At 41.2% G+C, this 20,442-nt stretch overlaps 1 protein-coding gene across 1 annotated transcript in view; it reads right to left on the bottom strand.

The window, feature by feature from the left end:
- arhgap42b (Rho GTPase activating protein 42b) overlaps positions 1-17,353 on the bottom strand; it is a 170,136-nt gene extending 152,783 nt beyond the window's left edge. The window contains exon 1 of the mRNA XM_084142935.1: positions 17,041-17,353. Within this exon, the coding sequence (XP_083999061.1) occupies positions 17,041-17,194 (154 nt within the window). The 5' untranslated portion in view covers positions 17,195-17,353. The remainder of the gene's footprint in view (positions 1-17,040) is intronic.
- Positions 17,354-20,442: the final 3,089 nt, after the last annotated feature.

Genomic DNA, 20,442 nt, shown 5'->3' on the forward strand with positions numbered 1-20,442 from the left:
TCTTGCGCTTCGCGTAGCAGTGGAGAGCTGTTGTCAAGGAAGTGAGTTTGTGTTTATACAGGATGTACCGCCCCCACCTACCGTCAACCAAACATATCAATGCGGAGCTATACAGAGCCCTCCGCATTGTTACAACATGGCAATGAGGTAGGGAGCTCGATTTGGCCTCTGCATGCCTCTGGAGGCTCCACAATTGCGTCACACTCTCGACCACATTTTCGAGTCAAGCATACATTGGCTTTTAGTCTAGGCCTCCGCAATGGATTAGTTCACTGAGATGGGCGCAAATATATATACATTTGTTACTGCTCGACTAAAACAATCTCGGTCGACCAACAGCCTAACGACCAAACAATCGACCAGTCGACTAATTGGGGTCAGCCTTACTGACTACCCAAAAACCTCCCACAGCATACCCAACCTCTGTTACAGTACAAGAATGCCAGAAACGAACTTCTACACCTCCTCCTGGAAGAAACAGATCAATTCAGGATCAGCTCAGATGGAAATGGCTCTAGAACATGTTCTTAGTAATCTAGAACATGTTCTTAGTAATCTAGAACATGTTCTTAGTAATCTAGAACATGTTCTTAGTAATCTAGAGCCAGGATCATAGTCAAACGGATTTTGCTGATTCGGGTACTCATCTGTATAATTTTTTTGTATTTCCCATGCATACGAAAAATAGTTTGTTCAGTTTCCCAAATATGTCTGTTACATAGGCAAGAAGACACATTTTCTTTTTATTACACAGAAGGTCAACAAGTCTGTTTTTTTTTACATCCATGACAACAGCTCCTCTCTCAATTCAAAAAATATTTCCAACACTCATCCTCGATAACCACCAAGCCTCGGTGTGAAATAGAACATTGTCATGCTCTGATCCCACACCTCCACATAGTTTTGTGAGCAGGTGTGCACGATGTAGTTTACTATCAAAGTTACCTGCTGCATATCTCTGAGTTCTGCGCTCAGTTCTTTTGCCGCCAGCTGCCATCTCTGTGTATCCATTATAGCGCAGTGGGTGTATCATACAATGCGTCCATATGGCAGATGGAGACACATTCATAACTAGAGTGCAGAGGCCTGCCTGCCGTCCCGTGATAGATGGAGCCCAATCTATGCAAAAAGCCCACCGTTTCATGCTTAATGAGAGACAGAGGATCCGTTTGAGACTGAACAATATCTACTCGTGAATAGCATCCCCCGACATATATTGAACAAAACTCAATGCATCTCGGCCCTCACAGCTAGCGTCCATTTGGAGAGCATTAGGTGGGGAGTTTTTGAGTCCTTCAGTCAGTTTCCTCTTGATTGCTAGCTATAGCATCAATTTAGGAAATTCTCCCGCGAACCCATTTTCATATCAGGCGACCCCACATGGGTTTGTGACTGCTGGTTTATTGAGATAGCCTATATTAAATACACCAACAGCTTGATTGTGGTGTAGTACTGCTTTAGACTGGCAAGTAGTACTGCTTTAGACTGGTAAATACTACTGCTTTAGACTGGCAAATACTACTGCTTTAGACTGGCAAATACTACTGCTTTAGACTGGCAAATACTACTGCTTTAGACTGGCAAATACTACTGCTTTAGACTGGCAAATACTACTGCTTTAGACTGGCAAATACTACTGCTTTAGACTGGCAAGTAGTACTGCTTTAGACTGGCAAATACTACTGCTTTAGACTGGCAAATACTACTGCTTTAGACTGGCAAATACTACTGCTTTAGACTGGCAAATACTACTGCTTTAGACTGACAAATACTACTGCTTTAGACTGGCAAGTAGTACTGCTTTAGACTGGTAAATACTACTGCTTTAGACTGGCAAATACTACTGCTTTAGACTGGCAAATAGTACTGCTTTAGACTAGTAAATAGTACTGCTTTAGACTGGTAAATAGTACAGCTTTAGACTGGTAAATAGTACTGCTTCAGACTGGTAAATAGTATTGCTTTAGACTGGTAAATAGTATTGCTTTAGACTGGTAAATAGTACTGCTTTAGACTGGCAAATAGTACTGCTTCAGACTGGTAAATAGTACTGCTTTAGACTGGCAAATACTACTGCTTTAGACTGGCAAATAGTACTGCTTTAGACTGGTAAATAGTACTGCTTTAGACTGGTAAATAGTACTGCTTTAGACTGGTAAATAGTACTGCTTTAGACTGGTAAATAGTACTGCTTTAGACTGGCAAATACTACTGCTTTAGACTGGCAAATACTATTGCTTTAGACTGGCAAATAGTACTGCTTTAGACTGGTAAATAGTACTGCTTTAGACTGGTAAATAGTACTGCTTTAGACTGGTAAATAGTACTGCTTTAGACTGGTAAATAGTACTGCTTTAGACTAGCAACATAACTAACTAACTTTCTGATTTCCTTCTTCTTCTTCTTCTGTAATTTATATGCAATGTTTAGGACTGATTTAGAATAGATCAGACACAGGTAACCCACTGGTGACCAAGATATTATCTCACCATGTATACTGTGGAATGGGACTAGTGAGGAAGCACAGAGTTATCTTTCTCACACTGTTCACACACACCGCATATTTAGTTACATACTGGATCCTTGACAGTAATCCAATCTAACTAAGTAAACATAATGGTAATAATTTATTTGAATGGTAAATCTCTGTCTATTGATAAACTGGGTAAATCAACATGTAGCCTAGACCTATTCAAAATACAGGTGAACGCATATTCAATAGGAGTCTGTGCATGCATTGAGTTATTGAGCTTGTGTGGGCTGATTTCATGGGGCTACAGATGAAAAACAATCTGTTTCCCTTCCATTTGGGACTTATTTTATTGTACTGATCAACAACATTTGCATAGAAGTAGCTTATTTTATGAAAGGGTGCGCTGTCTCTTTAACTGGTAATGACGTCATTCACGAGGCAACAGGGGGCTGCATGTCCGAGGCCTATTCACACACAGTCAGCTCGCTGAGAGACGTACGAGAGAGACCAAACTCAATCAACCAATCAAATGGACTATAGATTTCACTAAAGATACATTTTATGACTGTAGTTTGTTTTAAGACAGAATCTGTTTGAAATATAGAAGGTATGATGCTGCGTTCTCAAACAGATTCAATATCATCTGTTGCCAAGGACTTAGGCCCACACACTCGACCCTTCTGGTTACCTTAACACTTCCTGGTTACCTTGATCCTTCCTGGCTAAGAAATCAAATAGAAGCAGTCTCCAAGGACGCAATACAGTGGAGATCTCCTGGCAAGAAGCAAAAATCCCACACAGAGAAAATGAGTGGAGAGAGTCATGGTGAGGCCCTATAATCCCAAGGGGACCAATTAAATCACACATCCACCTTTATGGTTACCATGGCTCAGTCTGAATCACAGGAATGTACTATAACCTCAGATCTCCAAAGGGTGGGAAGTAGGAACTGATGTTGCCGTGGGTTAATGCTCACCTCACCACAGGCATAGATACAGTATGATTGCATCCCAAATGGTACTATGTTCTCTATACAGAGGCTCTGTACAGTGGAGGGTGTGTGTGTGTGTGCGTCTGTGTGTGTGTGTGTGTGTGTGTGTGTGTGTGTGTGTGTGTGTGTGTGTGTGTGTGTGTGTGTGTGTGTGTGTGTGTGTGTGTGTGTGTGTGTGTGTGTGTGTGTGTGTGTGTGTGTGTGTGTGTGCGTGCGTGTGTGTGTGTGTTAGGGTTGTCACGATACCAGTACGGTGATACTACCATACCTGATATACCATCGCTAAAAAGAAAACTCAAAGCAGACGGAACTCTGTGGTTCTTTAAAAACCTACTGTATATAAAATATTGTGCTATAGCTTGGAAAAGAAACGTGATTCTGGGTGACAACATTAGGACTATATATGGGGGAGGGGGAGAGAGAGGGGGGGAGAAAGAGAGAGAGAGAGAGAGAGAGAGAGACAGAGAGAGAGAGAGAGAGAGAGAGAGAGAGAGAGAGAGAGAGAGAGAGACAGAGAGAGAGAGAGAGAGAGAGAGAGAGAGAGAGAGAGAGAGAGAGAGAGAGAGAGAGACGCCAACAGGGGTTAATAATAATAATAATATTATGCCATTTAGCAGACGCTTTTATCCAAAGCCACTTACAGTCATGTGTGCATGCATTTTTGTGTATGGGTGGTCCCGGGGATCGAACCCACTACCTTGGCGTTGCAAGCGCCGTGCTCTACCAGCTGAGCTAGGGTTGACCTTTGACATGTAGCTCTCCCCCAGGGTTCTAGACTCTCAAACTGTAGGTCTACAAGGTGGAGCAGACTTTGTGAAAAAATACACATTGATGTTTCCCCATATGCACACTACCGTTCCTTGAGGACGTTCTCTTGGGTACATTCTTAACAGGACGAGAGTGTGGAGAATGCATACATTTTAAATCTGAATGGCACTTGCACTCCCATGCTACCGCATTACCTTTGACCTTTTAGAGTAAATTGCATCATCAACATGTCGGCTGCTCGTCTATGCTGGACTTTACTGGATCACGACAAACCTCTGTAACTAATGATACAGTTGAAGTCAGAGGTTTACATTCACCTTAGCCAAATACATTTAGACTCGGTTTATCACAATTCCTGACATTTAATCCTAGTAAAAATTCCCTGTCTTAAGTCAGTTAGGATGTGAAATGTGAAAATGTGAAATGTCAGAATAATAGTAGAGAGAATGATTTATTTCTACACTCTATTAGTATTTGAGGTCAGGGCTTTGTGATGGCCACTCCAATACCTTGACTTTGTTGTCCTTAAACCATTTTGCCACAACTTTGGAAGTATGCTTGGGGTCATTGTCCATTTGGAAGACCCATTTGCGACCAAGCTTTAACTTCCTGACTGATGTCTTGAGATGTTACTTCAATATATCCACATAATATTTTGTGAAGTGCACCAGTCCCTCCTGCAGCAAAGCACCCCCACATCATGATGCTGCCAACCCCGTGCTTCCCGGTTGGGATGGTGTTCTTCAGCTTGCAAGCATTCCCCTTTTTCCTCCAAACATAACGATGGTCATTATGGCCAAACAGCTCTATTTTTTTTCATCAGACCAGAGGACATTTCTCCAAAAAGTATGATATTTTTCCCCATGTGCAGTTGCAAACCGTAGTCTGGCTTTTTTATGGCGGTTTTGGAGCAGTGGCTTCTTCCTTGCTGAGCGGCCTTTCAGGTCATGTCGATATAGGACACGTTTTACTGTGGATATAGATACTTTTGTACCTGTTTCCTCCAGCATCTTCACAAGGTCCTTTGCTGCTGTTGTTCTGGGATTGATTTGCACTTTTCGCACCAAAGTACAATCATCTCTAGGACACAGAATGCATCTCCTTCCTGAGCGTTATGACGGCTGCGTGGTCCCATGGTGTTTATATTTGTGTACTATTGTTTGTACAGATGAACGTGGTACCTTCAGGTGTTTGGAAATTACTCCCGAGGATGAACCAGACTTGTGGAGGTCAGATTGTCCATTCGTAAATTCAGAGCGTTTCGCTCTCGGAGTGTTCAAAGCGCACACTGGACGCTCTGGCCGAGGGGTAGGGTTGATCCAAGCATTCTGACTTCACAACGGCAGTCAAGAACCCAAGCTAACTGGCTAACGTTGGCTAGCTTGCTAGCTACTTCCAGACACAAATGAGAGAACAGCTCACTCTGACCATTTTACTCGCCCTAGCAGAGCTGGTTAGGCTGTTTTTATGATATCCAGAGCGTTGGTGACTGCAACTGTGCTGCTGGCAACAATTTAATTACGCTTTTTTTGACAACGTTTACTGACACCAGCCATATTCAACGGGTGTTGAGCGTACGTAAATTCATCAGTTATTCTGTGCTCTGGCACACTGACGAGAGTGCTCTGAAATCGGAGTAGATAGCCAGAGCAAATTTACGAACACACCGAATTAACAATGTCCATTGAGAACGCACAATGACTATACCACTTAGCTAAGCTAATAATGACGTGAATAATCAAGTCAATAAACGTTGAGTAGTTAGTTATAGTTAATATACTGTCAAGTTCGATGTATTAGTAGCCAACTAACGTTAGGTAGCCATCACGGTAGACAACTCCGCTGTGTCCTCCTCCCAGAGTGCGAAGAGCCTAGGCGTGACCCTGGACAACACCCTGTCGTTCTCCGCCAACATCAAGGCGGTGACCCGCTCCTGCAGGTTCATGCTCTACAACATTCGGAGAGTGCGACCCTGCCTTACACAGGAAGCGGCGCAGGTCCTGGTCCAGGCACTTGTCATCTCCCGTCTGGACTACTGCAACTCGCTGTTGGCTGGGCTCCCTGCCTGTGCCATTAAACCCCTACAACTCATCCAGAATGCCGCAGCCCGTCTGGTGTTCAACCTTCCCAAGTTCTCTCACGTCACCCCCCTCCTCCGCACACTCCACTGGCTTCCAATTGAAGCTCGCATCCGCTACAAGACCATGGTGCTTGCCTTTGGAGCAGTGAGGGGAACGGCACCCCTGTACCTTCAGGCTCTGATCAGTCCCTACACCCAAACGAGGACATTGCGTTCATCCACCTCTGGCCTGCTGGCTCCCCTTCCTCTGCGGAAGCACAGCTCCCCCTCAGCCCAGTCAAAACTGTTCGCTGCTCTGGCACCCCAATGGTGGAACAAGCTCCCTCACGACGCCAGGACAGCGGAGTCACTCACCACCTTCCGGAGACATTTGAAACCCCACCTCTTTAAGGAATACCTGGGATAGGCTAAAGTATTCCTTCTAACCCCCCCCCCCCCCCCCCAAATTGTAAAGTGGTTATCCCACTGGCTATAGGGTGAACGCACCAATTTGTGAGTCGCTCTGGCTAAGAGCGTCTGCTAAATGACGTTAATGTGCCCTTGAGCAAGGCACTTAACCCTAATTGCTCCTGTAAGTCGCTCTGGTTAAGAGCGTCTGCTAAATGACTAAAATGTAAAATGTAAAATGTAGCTAACATACCGGTACATACTGCTGTAATGCTATGCGGTTCGTAAGGATAGCGTAGCTAACAAATTGTCATCCAACATAACGTGTAACTTATTTGAAAAGTAATGACTTTATTACATTGCTCAAACATTTTTTTAAACATTTGTCATAATCAGTTAAAGCAATTAATTTGTATCCGCTCTCGTCGGACTTCGGAAGCATATTTTCCGCCATTTTCTTCAAATCTGAAAATGTTGTGAAGCCACGCCCATTTTCGGAGGAATTGCCTTATGTGCCCTAAAAGCACGGAAATAGTGTCCACTGCTTGTAAACTTCGTATTTTGGCGAAGATGGAACTTTTGGCATAGTAACTATATCCATACTATGACCAATAAGCATACTACATACTCAATGTACGTCACAAATAGTAAGGTTACTGCGGTTAGTATGAGTATTGGAACACAGCTTCTGTGTCCAGTATGAAGGAAGTTCAAGGTAGTTTCGCGAGCCAATGCTAACTAGCGTTAGCGCAATGACTGGAAGTCAATGGGTATCTGCTAGCATTTCAGTAAAGCATTTGAGCCTGTTAATCCGTTTATTTTGTATTATTTAGCTACATAGAAATGTGGTTAGCTAAGCTAGCTAACTTTAGCAAGAGACGACTTATGTTTACATTATATGCATTAGCAACATACTTCAACATAGTGTTAACATAGAACCTAATTTGTTGCCTAACAACCTGGAATTAAAATTGATTTTTGGGGGGTTTGTATCATTTGATTTACACAACATGCCTAACACTTTGAAGATGCAAAATATGTTTTATCGTGAAAAAACAAGAAATAAGACAAAAACAGAAAACTTGAGCGTGCATAACTATTCACCCCTCCAAAGTCAATACTTTGTAGAGCCACCTTTTGCAGCAATTACAGCTGCAAGTCTCTTGGGGTATGTCTCTATAAGCTTGGCACATCTAGCCACTGGAATATTTGCCCATTCTTCAAGGCAAAACTGCTCCAGCTCCTTCAAGTTGGATGGGTTCCGCTGGTGTACAGCAATCATTAAGTCATACCACAGATTCTCAATTGTATTGAGGTCTGGGCTTTGACTAGGCAATTCCAAGACATTTAAATGTTTCTCCTTTAACCACTTGAGTGTTGCTTTAGCAATATGCTTAGGGTCATTGTCCTGCTGGAAGGTGAACCTCCGTCCCAGTCTCAAATCTCTGGAAGTCTGAAACAGATTTCCCTCAAGTATTTCCCTGTATTTAGCGCCATCCATCATTCCAGTTTCCCAGTCCCTGCTGATGAAAAACATCCCTACAGCATGATGCTGCCACCACCATGCTTCACTGTATGGATGGTGATCTCGGGGTGATGAGAGGTGTTGGGTTTGCGCCAGACATAGCGTTTTCCTTGATGGCCAAAAAGCTCAATTTTAGTCTCATCTGACCAGAGTACCTTCCATATGTTTGGGGAGTCTCCCACATGCCTTTTGGCGAACACTAAACGTGTTTGCTTATTTTTTTCTTTAAGCAATGGCTTTTTTCTGGCCACTCTTCCGTAAAGCCCAGCTTGAGTTTGAGTTTATTTTTACAGGGACAGTGCACATTAATCAACGTTTCAGTAAAAGTGCCGGTTTTAGCCAGCCGGCTAATTTTCAACCGCAGTCCCTGGGCAGGTTATTAAAAACAATTACAATATAGACAATAACAACATAGAACAAGACATAGCATACAGACATAGCAACATAGGACAAGCAAGACGTAGCATACAGACAGAGCAACATAGAACAAAAAGCAGCAAGACAAAATTCATAAAAGCAACAAAGTGTTTCCACACCTCACAAGTTACAGACAACAGACATGGAAAGCGGCAACACACAGCTAGGGACCATGTTCACAAATCTGATTGACCTTTAGCCATGTCTTCAAGCATTTTGTGAAAGTGTGATATGTGGTGCAGTTGTGTGTGTCTGATGGCAGTGTATTCCAGACATGGGAAGCTCTCACAGAAAAAGCAGATTTACTAAAGGTGCTTTTCCTTAGGGGAACTACACAGTCACCTCTCATGGCAGACCTTGTGGATCTGCTGCCATATGTTTGGGTTTTCTGTTTAACAAAGCCATTTAGGATCTTGAATACAAGACATAATATAAATCATCACACCCCCTCCTCTTCCTTCAGTCCTGTCTCTCCTGAAAACATTGTAGCCAGGCACAATCAAAGCAGCAGATGGAGAGTTTCTATGGAGCCATGTCTCTGAGAGGCAGAGAAAGTCAAGGTTGGAGTCTGTGAGTAGATGTTGAATTTGATCACTTTTTGGAATGACACTACGAATGTTCAAGTGCCCCCCTAGTAGTCCCTTGGGCTTAGCTCGTGGGTCCCAGATGACTCGAGAGTGATTGACACATTGAAAAAAGTTAAATTTTCTGTGTTTTCTGACGGCTGGGTTTAGGCCGTTTTGTTTCGTTTTGATTAGGGGCAGTTCGGTAGCGCAATTAACAATCCCTCCCGCCTGCACTGGATGCGGGAAACTAATTAAAACAGCTTGCATACCAGAAGCAGAGTCAGGGATCGCATATAGCGACTTTGGTATGTTTGAAGAGTCAAAATCCATCCTGGAGCCGGGTGAGTCGAGAGAAACAACAGGACCATAGCACTCACCCACCTCCACAGCGGCGACGATCAGTGGACGAGGCCATCCACCGCCCTCCACTCCGGTGCGTATCGCTGGCTCGGTGATGTTGGGCCCAGGATTGAGTTGCACATCCCCGGAGAGCAGGAGGGTAGTGAACAGGTAGTTTAACAGTTTCCGATAAATGTTGGACTTGTGTTTGTTGCGCCTAAGCGGTTCAGTAGAATAAGGAGCGAGGTAGACTTGGCCATTATTCAGAACATTATGGTATGCTGTGTACTGTCCGCTCCCGTGGAACGGTGAACCAATGTGTTTGTGTTTGGTGTTAATATTCTCCGGTAGTAGACTGATTGTGTCATCCCAGCAAGGACGCACTGAGATTATCAGTAGAGCAGCTACATAACTGACAATCATGGCAGAGTACTGGAGATAAAACACATAATTGCGCTTTAACTCTTTGCATGAGTTACTTAGCTGGGGTCGGCGTACACCTGATGGTTTAGATAAAATTACAGCATTCGAATGAGAAGCGGCACCTGCCGCACCACCCTGTCTTCCGTCCGCCATTACACAGCTCTGTGGAGTGTACGGCTTAAAGTGGTCCTATGGACAGATACTCCAATCTTTGCAGCTCCTTCAGGGTCATCTTTGGTCTCTTTGTTGCCTCTGATTAATGCCCTCCTTGCCTGGCCATGAGTTTTTGTGGGCGGCCCTCTCTTGGCAGGTTTGTTGTGGTGCCATATTCTTTCCATTTTTTAATAATGGATTTAAAGGTGCTCCGTGGGATGTTCAAAGTTTCAGATATTTTTTTATAACCCAACCCTGATCTGTACTTCTCCACAACTTTGTCCCTGACCTGTTTGGAGAGCTCCTTGGTCTTCATGGTGCCGCTTGCTTGGTGGTGCCCCTTGCTTAGTGGTGTTGCAGACTCTGGGGCCTTTCAGAACAGGTGTATATATACTGAGAACATGTGACAGATCATGTGACACTTAGATTGCACACAGGTGGACTTTATTTAACTAATTATGTGACTTCTGAAGGTAATTGGTTGCACCAGATCTTATTTAGGGGCTTCTTAGCAAAGGGGGTGAATACATAATATGCAAGCACCAGTTTTCCGTTATTTATTTGTTCTAATTTTTTGAAACAAGTTATTTTTTTCATTTCACTTCACCAATTTGGACTATTATGTGTATGTCCTTTACATGAAATCCAAAAAAAATCAATTTAAATTACAGGTTGTAATGCAACAATAGGAAAAACGCCAAGGGGGATGAATAATTTTGCAAAGCACTGTATTTATGTATTCAGAGATGTTGTTGATTTGTGTTTGAGGAGGTCCCTTGTCATGATTCATGGATATTTAGCAAGCTGCCCAAGTTAGCTGGCTAGCTAAGCTCACCCGTCATGATCCATTGCTACATGGGCACAGTCTTCAAGTACTCTGTCAACCCTGGAAAACATGTCAATATAATCTGTTACTAGCTACGCTACAAATGAACAAATAATCTAGTAATAATATAGCTAGTTAGCTAGTTTAACAGGCAAAAACGACCTAAAACTAATGTTATGCAAGGTAGATGACTAGCTGTCAATTGTTTGTTGCTAGCTAGCTACCAATTCCTCCTGGCTAGCTAGATATCCAGTTAGCCCTATTGACTTACTATAGGGGTTGCGATCTATGCACACTTCAGTGGGTATTGTAGGCAGGTAAACCGAAATAACACTATGTATTTATTAACATATCATGATAAAATATTGTAGTCAGGCAACATCTGAGCTGTGCAAGGGCAACATTTCATTCCGAAGTTGGGAGTTTATTTTCTCTCGCTTCAGCCCAAATAATCGCTGCTATTGATTTCAATACATTTTGCGTAGTTTTTTACGTGGTTGGTCATATTTCTGTAAATAGTTTCCATAGAAGCTTGCATTGATGAATGCTTCGAAATGTGTACAAGCGGAATACGCATCTGAGAAATGCCCTCCGTGCTCCGTTTCGTAAACTTTGATTTGGACTCATACTCCAACTGATACATGCTCCAATTTGCGTGCTTGGAGAACGGTAGTGTGCAACACCCAATATGGTGAATCTGGTAGTTTCACATAGCGTTTAGTTATAGTTTCACATACAGCATGAGTTCTCCATTAGGAGCTAGATATGAATAGAGACAGAGCTATTAAGAGACATTCATTCTTACAGCAACTCCACATGAAACTACTGAGAGACTGTAGTAGGCTTCTTTAAAACCCCATGGGGCATTAGGGCTCCTTATGGAGTGTAGTCCCATCACCATCTAAACAAGGCCTCTAGTTCTGCTGACTGCTAAAGGAAGAGTGGCCAAACAACTAGCAGTTAGATTGCTTTGACTTTACTGGGAATACATCAGAATGTGCTGAAAGGGGGAAATGGATAGTGTTGCTGTTCAAACGGCCCTGGAGTCATACAACTCTGATAAAACCGAGAGACTGAATAGTAACAGTAACCTTCCACTGCAGTCTGTCTGAATAGTAACAGTAACCTTCCACTGCAGTCTGTCTGAATAGTAACAGTAACCTTCCACTGCAGTCTGTCTGAATAGTAACAGTAACCTTCCACTGCAGTCTGTCTGAATAGTAACAGTAACCTTCCACTGCAGTCTGTCTGAATAGTAACAGTAACCTTCCACTGCAGTCTGTCTGTATGTCCGTCTGGCTCTTTTCCACTGTGGATATCCCAGGATGATAATATGGTTACAATGTGGGATTACAGTAGAACACTGAGACACCAGTGAGGATTGGTCATCAGCTTGGTTTGCAGAACAGGGGTAAGAAACTACTATCCTCTTTGGAAACTATCCCAATGGAGCCCAACTCTCTTAACGGGCACTTGACATTTACATTCTGCTGACGCCGAACCAGGATCTCTAGTGGCCTTCGACCACTGCACCACTCGGGAGTCACTAGTCACTACTCACTAGTCAGAGATATATACCCTCTGCTAACTCGTTGGTACTAACACATGTAATCAAAGCCTATTGGGTGATAACTTGTTTTTAACTAGGACAGAGGAATTTATAACTGATTTTTTCCAACATAACATAGGTACAGCAAATGCCCTTATTGTATGGGACACCTTTAAATGTGCCTTTAGAGGCCATGCAATTCAGTACTCATCTCGAAAAAACAAAAGCAATTTAGGTCAAAAGAGTCCATACTAACAAAGGAAATAGAAGGTCTAACAGAACAGATAGATAGCAATAAAAACTGTAACATAGAGGCTCAGAATAAATTAGAGGAAAAACTAAAAGAAATGGAGAAACTTATTCAAGAAAGATCAAGTGTAATATATTATCAAAATAAAGCAAACTGGATGGAATATGGGGAAAAATGCACCAAATTCGTTTTTAATCTTCAACATAGGAATGCTACCAAAAACAATTTACTGAAACTGGTTACAAATGACGGAGTCAACCATGATTCACCAAATGATATTTTGAAGGAGGAAACAAAGTACTTTAAGCATATGTTTTCGTTTCAGTCGCCTCCATCTCCTCTAACTGAAGCTCATTGTAGAGATTTATTTATTTATTGATAATGTAAAATTAACAGCCACACAGAAAGACTCATGTGAAGGTGAAATTACAGAGGTGGAACTTCTGGATGCAATGAAAGACTTTAAGTCCGGGAAAACTCCAGGGTTGGATGGCGGGAAAACTCCAGGGTTGGATGGCATACCAGTCAAGGTATACCAAACCTTTTTTGATATACTCAGAGGACCGTTATTAGCATGTTTTAACCACTCCTATGTAAATGGTAGATTATCAGATACTCAAGAAGAAGGTCTGATTTCATTATTACTGAAACAGGATACAAGTGGAAAATATAAAGATCCAGAATCCATTTCCATTTCCAAGATCCAAAATCCATTAAAAAAATTGGAGGCCCCTTACACTTCAGTGTTGTGATGCAGAAATTCTAGCAAAATGTATAGCGCATAGAATTATAAAGGTATTGTCGGACATTATTCATTCCAATCAGACAGGTTTTTTACACGGACGATACATTGGAGATAATATAAGGCAAGTACTGGAAACAATAGAACACTATGAAAAATCTGGGAAACCAGGCCTGCTATTCATAGCAGACATCAAAACGGCATTTGATAAAGTATGACTGGGGTTTATATATAAAAGCCTGGAGCATTTCAATTTTGGAGAATCTCTTATAAAATGGGTTAAAATCATATATAGTAACCCTAGGTGTAAAATAGTAAATAATGGCTATTTCTCAGAAAGTTTTAAACTGTCAAGAGGAGTGAAACAAGGTTGTCCAATATCGGCATATCTATTTATTATGGCCATTGAGATGTTAGCTATTAAAATCAGATCCAACAATAATATCAAGGGATTAGAAATCCAGGGCTTAAAAACAAAGGTGTCATTGTATGATGATGATTAAAGTTTACTTTTAAATCCACAACTTGAATCCCTCCACAGCCTTATAGAGGATCTAGATACATTTTCTAACCTCTCTGGATTACAACCAAATTATGATAAATGTACTATATTACGTATTGGATCACTAAAAAATAAAAATTTTACATTACCATGTAGTTTATTAATAAAATGGTCTGATGGTGATGTGGATATACTCGGAATACATATCCCAAATGAAATAAATGATCTAACTCCAATACATTTTAATAGAAAGTTAAGATCTTGCTACCATGGAAAGGTAAATGTGTCAACCTGTCAATTTGTGGAAAATCACCCTGATTAACTCTTTAGCATTATCCCAGTTTACCTATTTGCTTATGGTCTTGCCTACGCCTAGCGAACAGTTTTTTTAATTATATGAGAAAAAAATATTCAATTTTATTTGGAACGACAAGCCAAACAAAATTAAACGGGCCTATTTATATAATGAATATGAATTCGGAGAACAGACATTATTAAATATTAAAGCATTAGACCTATCACTAAAAGCTTCAGTCATACAAAAGTTATACTTAAATCCGAACTGGTTCTCTAGCAAATTAGTAAGATTGTCTCACCCAATGTTCAAGAATGGCCGTTTTCTCTTTATTCAGATTACAACCTCTCACTTTCAGTTATTTGAAAAGGAAATCATCTCCCAAATATCACAATTTCTAAAACAAGCCATAGAAAGTTGGTTGCAATATCAATTTAATCCTCCAGAAACGACAGAACAAATAATGCAACAAATATTGTGGTTAAACTCAAATATACTAATTGATAAAAAAACTTTTTTTTTTACAAATTTAAAAGGTATAATCTTCGTAAATGATATCATCGGTAGGACTGGTGGAGTTATGTCGCACATGCAGCTAACAAAAACATATGGAAATGTCTACTCTACCCAAAATTACAACCAAATAATTGCAGCATTACCGCAAAAATGGAAGTAGAAAGTGGAAGGGGGAAAAAGTATGTCGGCCCTGCATTAAAGAACATAATTGGTTAAAGAAAACTGTGATAAATAAAAAACTATACCAGTTTAATTTAAGGATCAAAGCATTGACAGCCGTCCCATATAGATTGCAAAATAGTTGGGAAGAGATTTTTGACGTACCGATCCCATGGCATAGTGTTTATGAACTGATACGCAAAACGACGCCCGATTCAAAACTTATAATTTTTCTATTTAAATTATTATATAAAATTCTTGCAACCAATAGAATGTAATTTATATGGGGGATACAATCTTCCCAGCTCTGCAGATTTTGCTGTGAAGAGACAGAATCATTAGATCATTTGTTTTGGTACTGTCCATTTGTAGCTTGTTTTTGGACACAGGTCCAGGAATGGCTAAAGGATTGCAATATTTACCTGGAGCTAACCCTGCAGATAGCACTACTGGGTGATCTGAAAAGTCATAGTCAATCGATCAATAATATAATAATAGTTTTAGCAAAAAAAATTATTTTCAATTTACAATCTGTAGAAACAATGAGAATAGAAAGGTTCAGAACTTGTGTAAAACATCACAGTACAGTTGAAAAATATATGGCAAATAGAAATCCAATATGGATGGTGTTAAGAGATAGATGGGTGGTGTTGAATGGAGCTGAAGGATGGGACTAATAACAACTAACAACAACTAATAACAACAAGATAACTAATGTAAAGCATACTGTGTCCATAATAAGTATATAGGTTATAGGTTGAGAGCTTTTGTGAAAGAGCAGAGTTAGAAAGATATGGCATATAGAAGCAAACCGGATGGACATCATGAAAATAATCAGAGAGGTTGAGGGTAGAGGAAGTTCAGGAGTAAAAACAAACAAAATATAATTAGTGACTGTGTCCATAAAATGTATATAGTATGTATAAGCTGGAAGTAGAGGCCTAAGCATTGTTGTTCACTAGTTTACTCCAATTAGGGAGGGGATGGTGGGGTTGGAAAGTAATAAAGGGAAATATATTGTTTTAAAGGATGTGTATATGTATGTGTATATATGTATGTATGTATGTATGTATGTATGTATGTATGTATGTATGTATGTATGTATGTATGTATGTATGTATGTATGTGTATGTATTTATATATATATACAGTGCTATGAAAAAGTATTTGCCCCCTTTCTAATTTTCTCTACTTTTGCATATTTGTGATACTGAATGTTATCAGATCTTCAACCAAAACCTAATATTAGTCCAGGTTGAAGATCTGATAACATTCAGTATCACAAACATGCAAAAGTAGAGAAAATTAGAAAGATTTGCGAGAAAAAAAAACATATGGGGAATTGGAAGTGATGCAGACAATTACATTGATGGAAGTTACAATCTATCTGCAATATTAAAGCTGATCTACCCCCTAAAAAATTTTAAAAATAATTCTCTCTCTCTCTCTCTCTCTCTCTCTCTGTCTGTCTGTCTGTCTGTCTGTCTGTCTGTCTGTCTGTCTGTCTGTCTGCCATTACAACCCTCATCCCATAAATGAATACATGTCCTTACAGTAGGCTGCTCTCTACCTAATTAAAGTGGCCTGTATTCCTAGGCTAGGCATAGGTAGGATAGAAAACACAATTCAATCTTTTTCAGTCTTGACTTATTTTTTTTTCAAACTTGAAATGGTCAAATCCTATGTAATTGTACTCATTGCTAAAACACTGATTATAGAAAGGAAAAGGAGAGATAAATAACATGAACAGAGGGAATGTTCACTTATTTTCGGTGCCTGACAGGGTAAAATGTAATTTTCCACTTCAGCGGCATAAAGACTACCGTGCCATAACCGTCGACGCGACGGGTTCAAAGGGGATACTCGACGCGGATTGGATGGTGAGAAACCATTAGGCTACACTCTAATAATTGTATATTGGGGTATCTTTAACCTTTAGCACAAAAACTACCTTTGTTCCAAAATGTTATAACACACAATCTAGACATTCGAGTCGCTTTTTATCTGATACACTGCAACACAGTTTGAAGTTATACATTTGAAGATGATCAGGAAGAAGAGGATGAGAACGCTACTTACTCTTCAGCGCCGTTATCAACATATTCCCGTCTTTGATCAGTTCTTTGATGAATTTGTTTGTACGGTCCAACTCTATTTCATGATATTTTAGCCGTTCTCTGAAATCAGGGCTATCCAGAAAAGAATCGCTAAACTCCAGAGTTGGGAGTCCCATTGTGAACTCGAAAGTAAGACTATGTGTCCCGCACAATAAACTCGTTTTAAGTTATTTGCCGATAATACAAGTATTTACCTAATAGAAGTTGATTGCGGTTTTCATCATGCTATACCGGTGTTATTTGCAATCTAGAGTTCTCGCAATTATTTTCCGCCCACTTTCCCTGTACTTCCGCCGTAGTTTTGTTCTTTTCTCACCAACATTTTCTCCAGAGCCCCTCACCAAAATAACCAGTGATTGTGAGACTCCTGCTGGTAAGGTTTGGGACGCGTTTTGATTGACTTAACAAAATATTAGGAACTTATTGTATGTGTCTTGGTTGTTAAGGAGTTAAAACTAAACTAAACGTCAACTAAACAAAAATGTAGTTTAAACTTAACTAGTAAATAAATCAAGTTAGATGATAATGCCCTCTGTGTTTTCTCAACCATCATCTTATAAAGTATCTATTAGCCTACCACATCTCATTTGGTTTATTACATAGGCGAGTTATAACATATCAGCCAATAAGACTACCAATGTCGCCTAGCTCACATTTCTCTTGGGAGATAATGTATTATATGGCTGACTGTACACAATTGAAAAGTGCAGCCTAATGCTGCTTATACAGGCCAGCCTGTCAAGCACGAACAGAAAATAAATATAAACTTTAAGTGAACACGGCTAGAGGGTTTTACACAACAGTCAAGTTTTATTCCCATACAACCACAGCAATGTGTGTGACTCAAAGCAATACAGAGAGTTTGATAAAGGAATTGAGACACATTTGCGCTCACAATGAAAACAAGGGAGAAAAGAGCCAAACAGAAATGTTATTCAGCGACATTACTCTACCTCACAAAATCTACCAAAAGCCCATAAATGTTATTCCCCTTATGCAATAAAACCAACAAAATATAGCTGTACAAACACCACACTTCTTGTCTAGCTCACATAAGATAAAGATATTTTTCAGAAACAGAGCGTGACAGTATGGTTGTGTGTAATGATAACACTGGAACTGAAAGGCTAATGGACACAGAGCTGGGTTGGATTAATAACTTGGTAAAAGCCGTGAATTAATATGCAGTAGTGTGTGTGTGTGTGTGTGTGTGTGTGTGTGTGTGTGTGTGTGTGTGTGTGTGTGTGTGTGTGTGTGTGTGTGTGTGTGTGTAAGAGAAAGAGAGAGAGAATACGTGTGTGTGGTGCGTGTGTGTGTGTGTGTGTGCGTGTGAGTGTGCGTGTGTAGTGTGAATGAATACCTTGGTAAAGGAGGGCCATTATATTACAGTATAATAGTGTAGATCCTAATTGGAGCCGGAGGAATCACTCACCTATGGAACACAGAGCGATAATGATGATGATGTCAAAACTCCAAATTAGCATTTGCTAGGTTGGCACAGAGGAGTGGATTCATAGTGCTTAAAATACCAATGTTGCTTAAGCACTGTGTGGTGTGTCTAGTTTTGCTGTTGGTACTAAATGATGAATTACAAGTATGTTGCTTTGACCATAATAAGAATATCATGTAGAAGAAGAGAAAAGTGACTGACTGGCTGGCTGGCTGGCTGACTGACTGACTGGCTGGCTGACTGGCTGGCTGACTGGCTGGCTGGCTGACTGACTGGCTGACTGGCTGACTGGCTGGCTGGCTGACTGGCTGGCTGGCTGACTGGCTGGCTGGCTGGCTGGCTGGCTGGCTGGCAGACTGACTGACTGGCTGGCTGACTGGCTGGCTGGCTGACTGGCTGGCTGGCTGGCTGACTGGCTGGCAGACTGACTGACTGGCTGGCTGACTGGCTGGCTGGCTGACTGGCTGGCTGGCTGACTGGCTGGCTGGCTGGCTGACTGGCTGGCTGGCTGACTGAATGGCTGAATGACTGACTGGCTGGCTGGCTGGCTGGCAGACTGAATGACTGACTGGCTGGCTGCCTGACTGGCTGAATGCCTGCCTGGCTGACTGGCTGAATGACTGGCTGTAAATGAACTAATCACTGATCATAATCTTGATGTGATTGGCCTGACTGAATTGACTGTGTTAAATGAGGCCTCGCCTCCTGGTTACACTAGTGACCATATCCCCCACGCATCTCGCTAAGGCGGAGGTGTTGCTAACTTTTACGACAGCAATTTACAAAAAAGAAAATGACTGTATTTTCGTCCTTTGAGCTTCTAGTGATGAAATCTATGCAGCCTGCTCAAACACTTTTTATAGCTACTGTTTACAGGCCTCCTGGGCCGTATACAGAGTTCCTCACTGAGTTCTTTGAATTCCTATCGGACATTGAAGTCAGGCAGATAATATTCAAATTGTTGATGACTTCAATATTCACACGGAAAAGTCCACAGACCCACTCGTTGGTTACCGAGGATCTAAATGTAACCTTGCGCTATAGCCTAGATGCAGTCGCACCCCTTAAAAACAAAAAACATTTGTCACAAGAAATTTGCTCCCTGGGATACAGAAAATACTTGAGTCCTGAAGCAAGCTTCGAGAAAATTGGAACAGAAATGGCGCTCCACCAAACTGGAAGTCTTCTGACTAGCTTGGAAAGAAAGAACAGTGCAATATCAAAGAGCCCTCACTGCTGCTCGATCATCCTATTTTTCCAACCTAATTGAGGAGAATAAGAACAATCCAAAATGTATTTTTGATACTGTCGTAAAGCTAACTAAAAACCAGCATTCCCCAAGAGAGGATGGCTTTCACATCAGCAGTGATGAAATCATGAACTTCTTCAACGAAAAGATCATGATCATTAGAAAGCAAATTACAGACTCCTCTTTGAATCGGCATATTTCTCCAAACCTCAGTTGTCTCAGAGTCTGCACAGAACTGCCAGGACCAAGGATCAATGGAGACGCTCAAGTTCTCTTGACACATTCATGGAAATAGTCATGGCCTCTAAACCCTCAAGCTGCCTACTGGACCCTATTCCAACTAAACTACTGAAATAGATACTTCCTGTGCTTGGCCCTCCTATGTTGAACATAATAAACGTCTCCCTATCCTCTGGATGTGAACCAAACTCACTAGAATTGGCAGTAATAAAGCCTCTCTTGAAAAAGCCAAACCTCGACCCAGAAAATGTAAAAAACTATCGGCCTATATCGAATCTCTCAGTCCTCTCAAAACATTTTGAAAAAGCTGTTGCGCAGCGACTCACTGCCTTCCTGAAGACCAATCATGTATACGAAACACTTCAGTCTGGTTTTCGACCACAGAGACTGCACTCATGAAGGTGGTAAATAACCTTTTAATGGCG

Source organism: Coregonus lavaretus, assembly GCF_964263955.1.
Source record: "Coregonus lavaretus genome assembly, chromosome: 26".
Taxonomy (NCBI): domain Eukaryota; kingdom Metazoa; phylum Chordata; class Actinopteri; order Salmoniformes; family Salmonidae; genus Coregonus; species Coregonus lavaretus.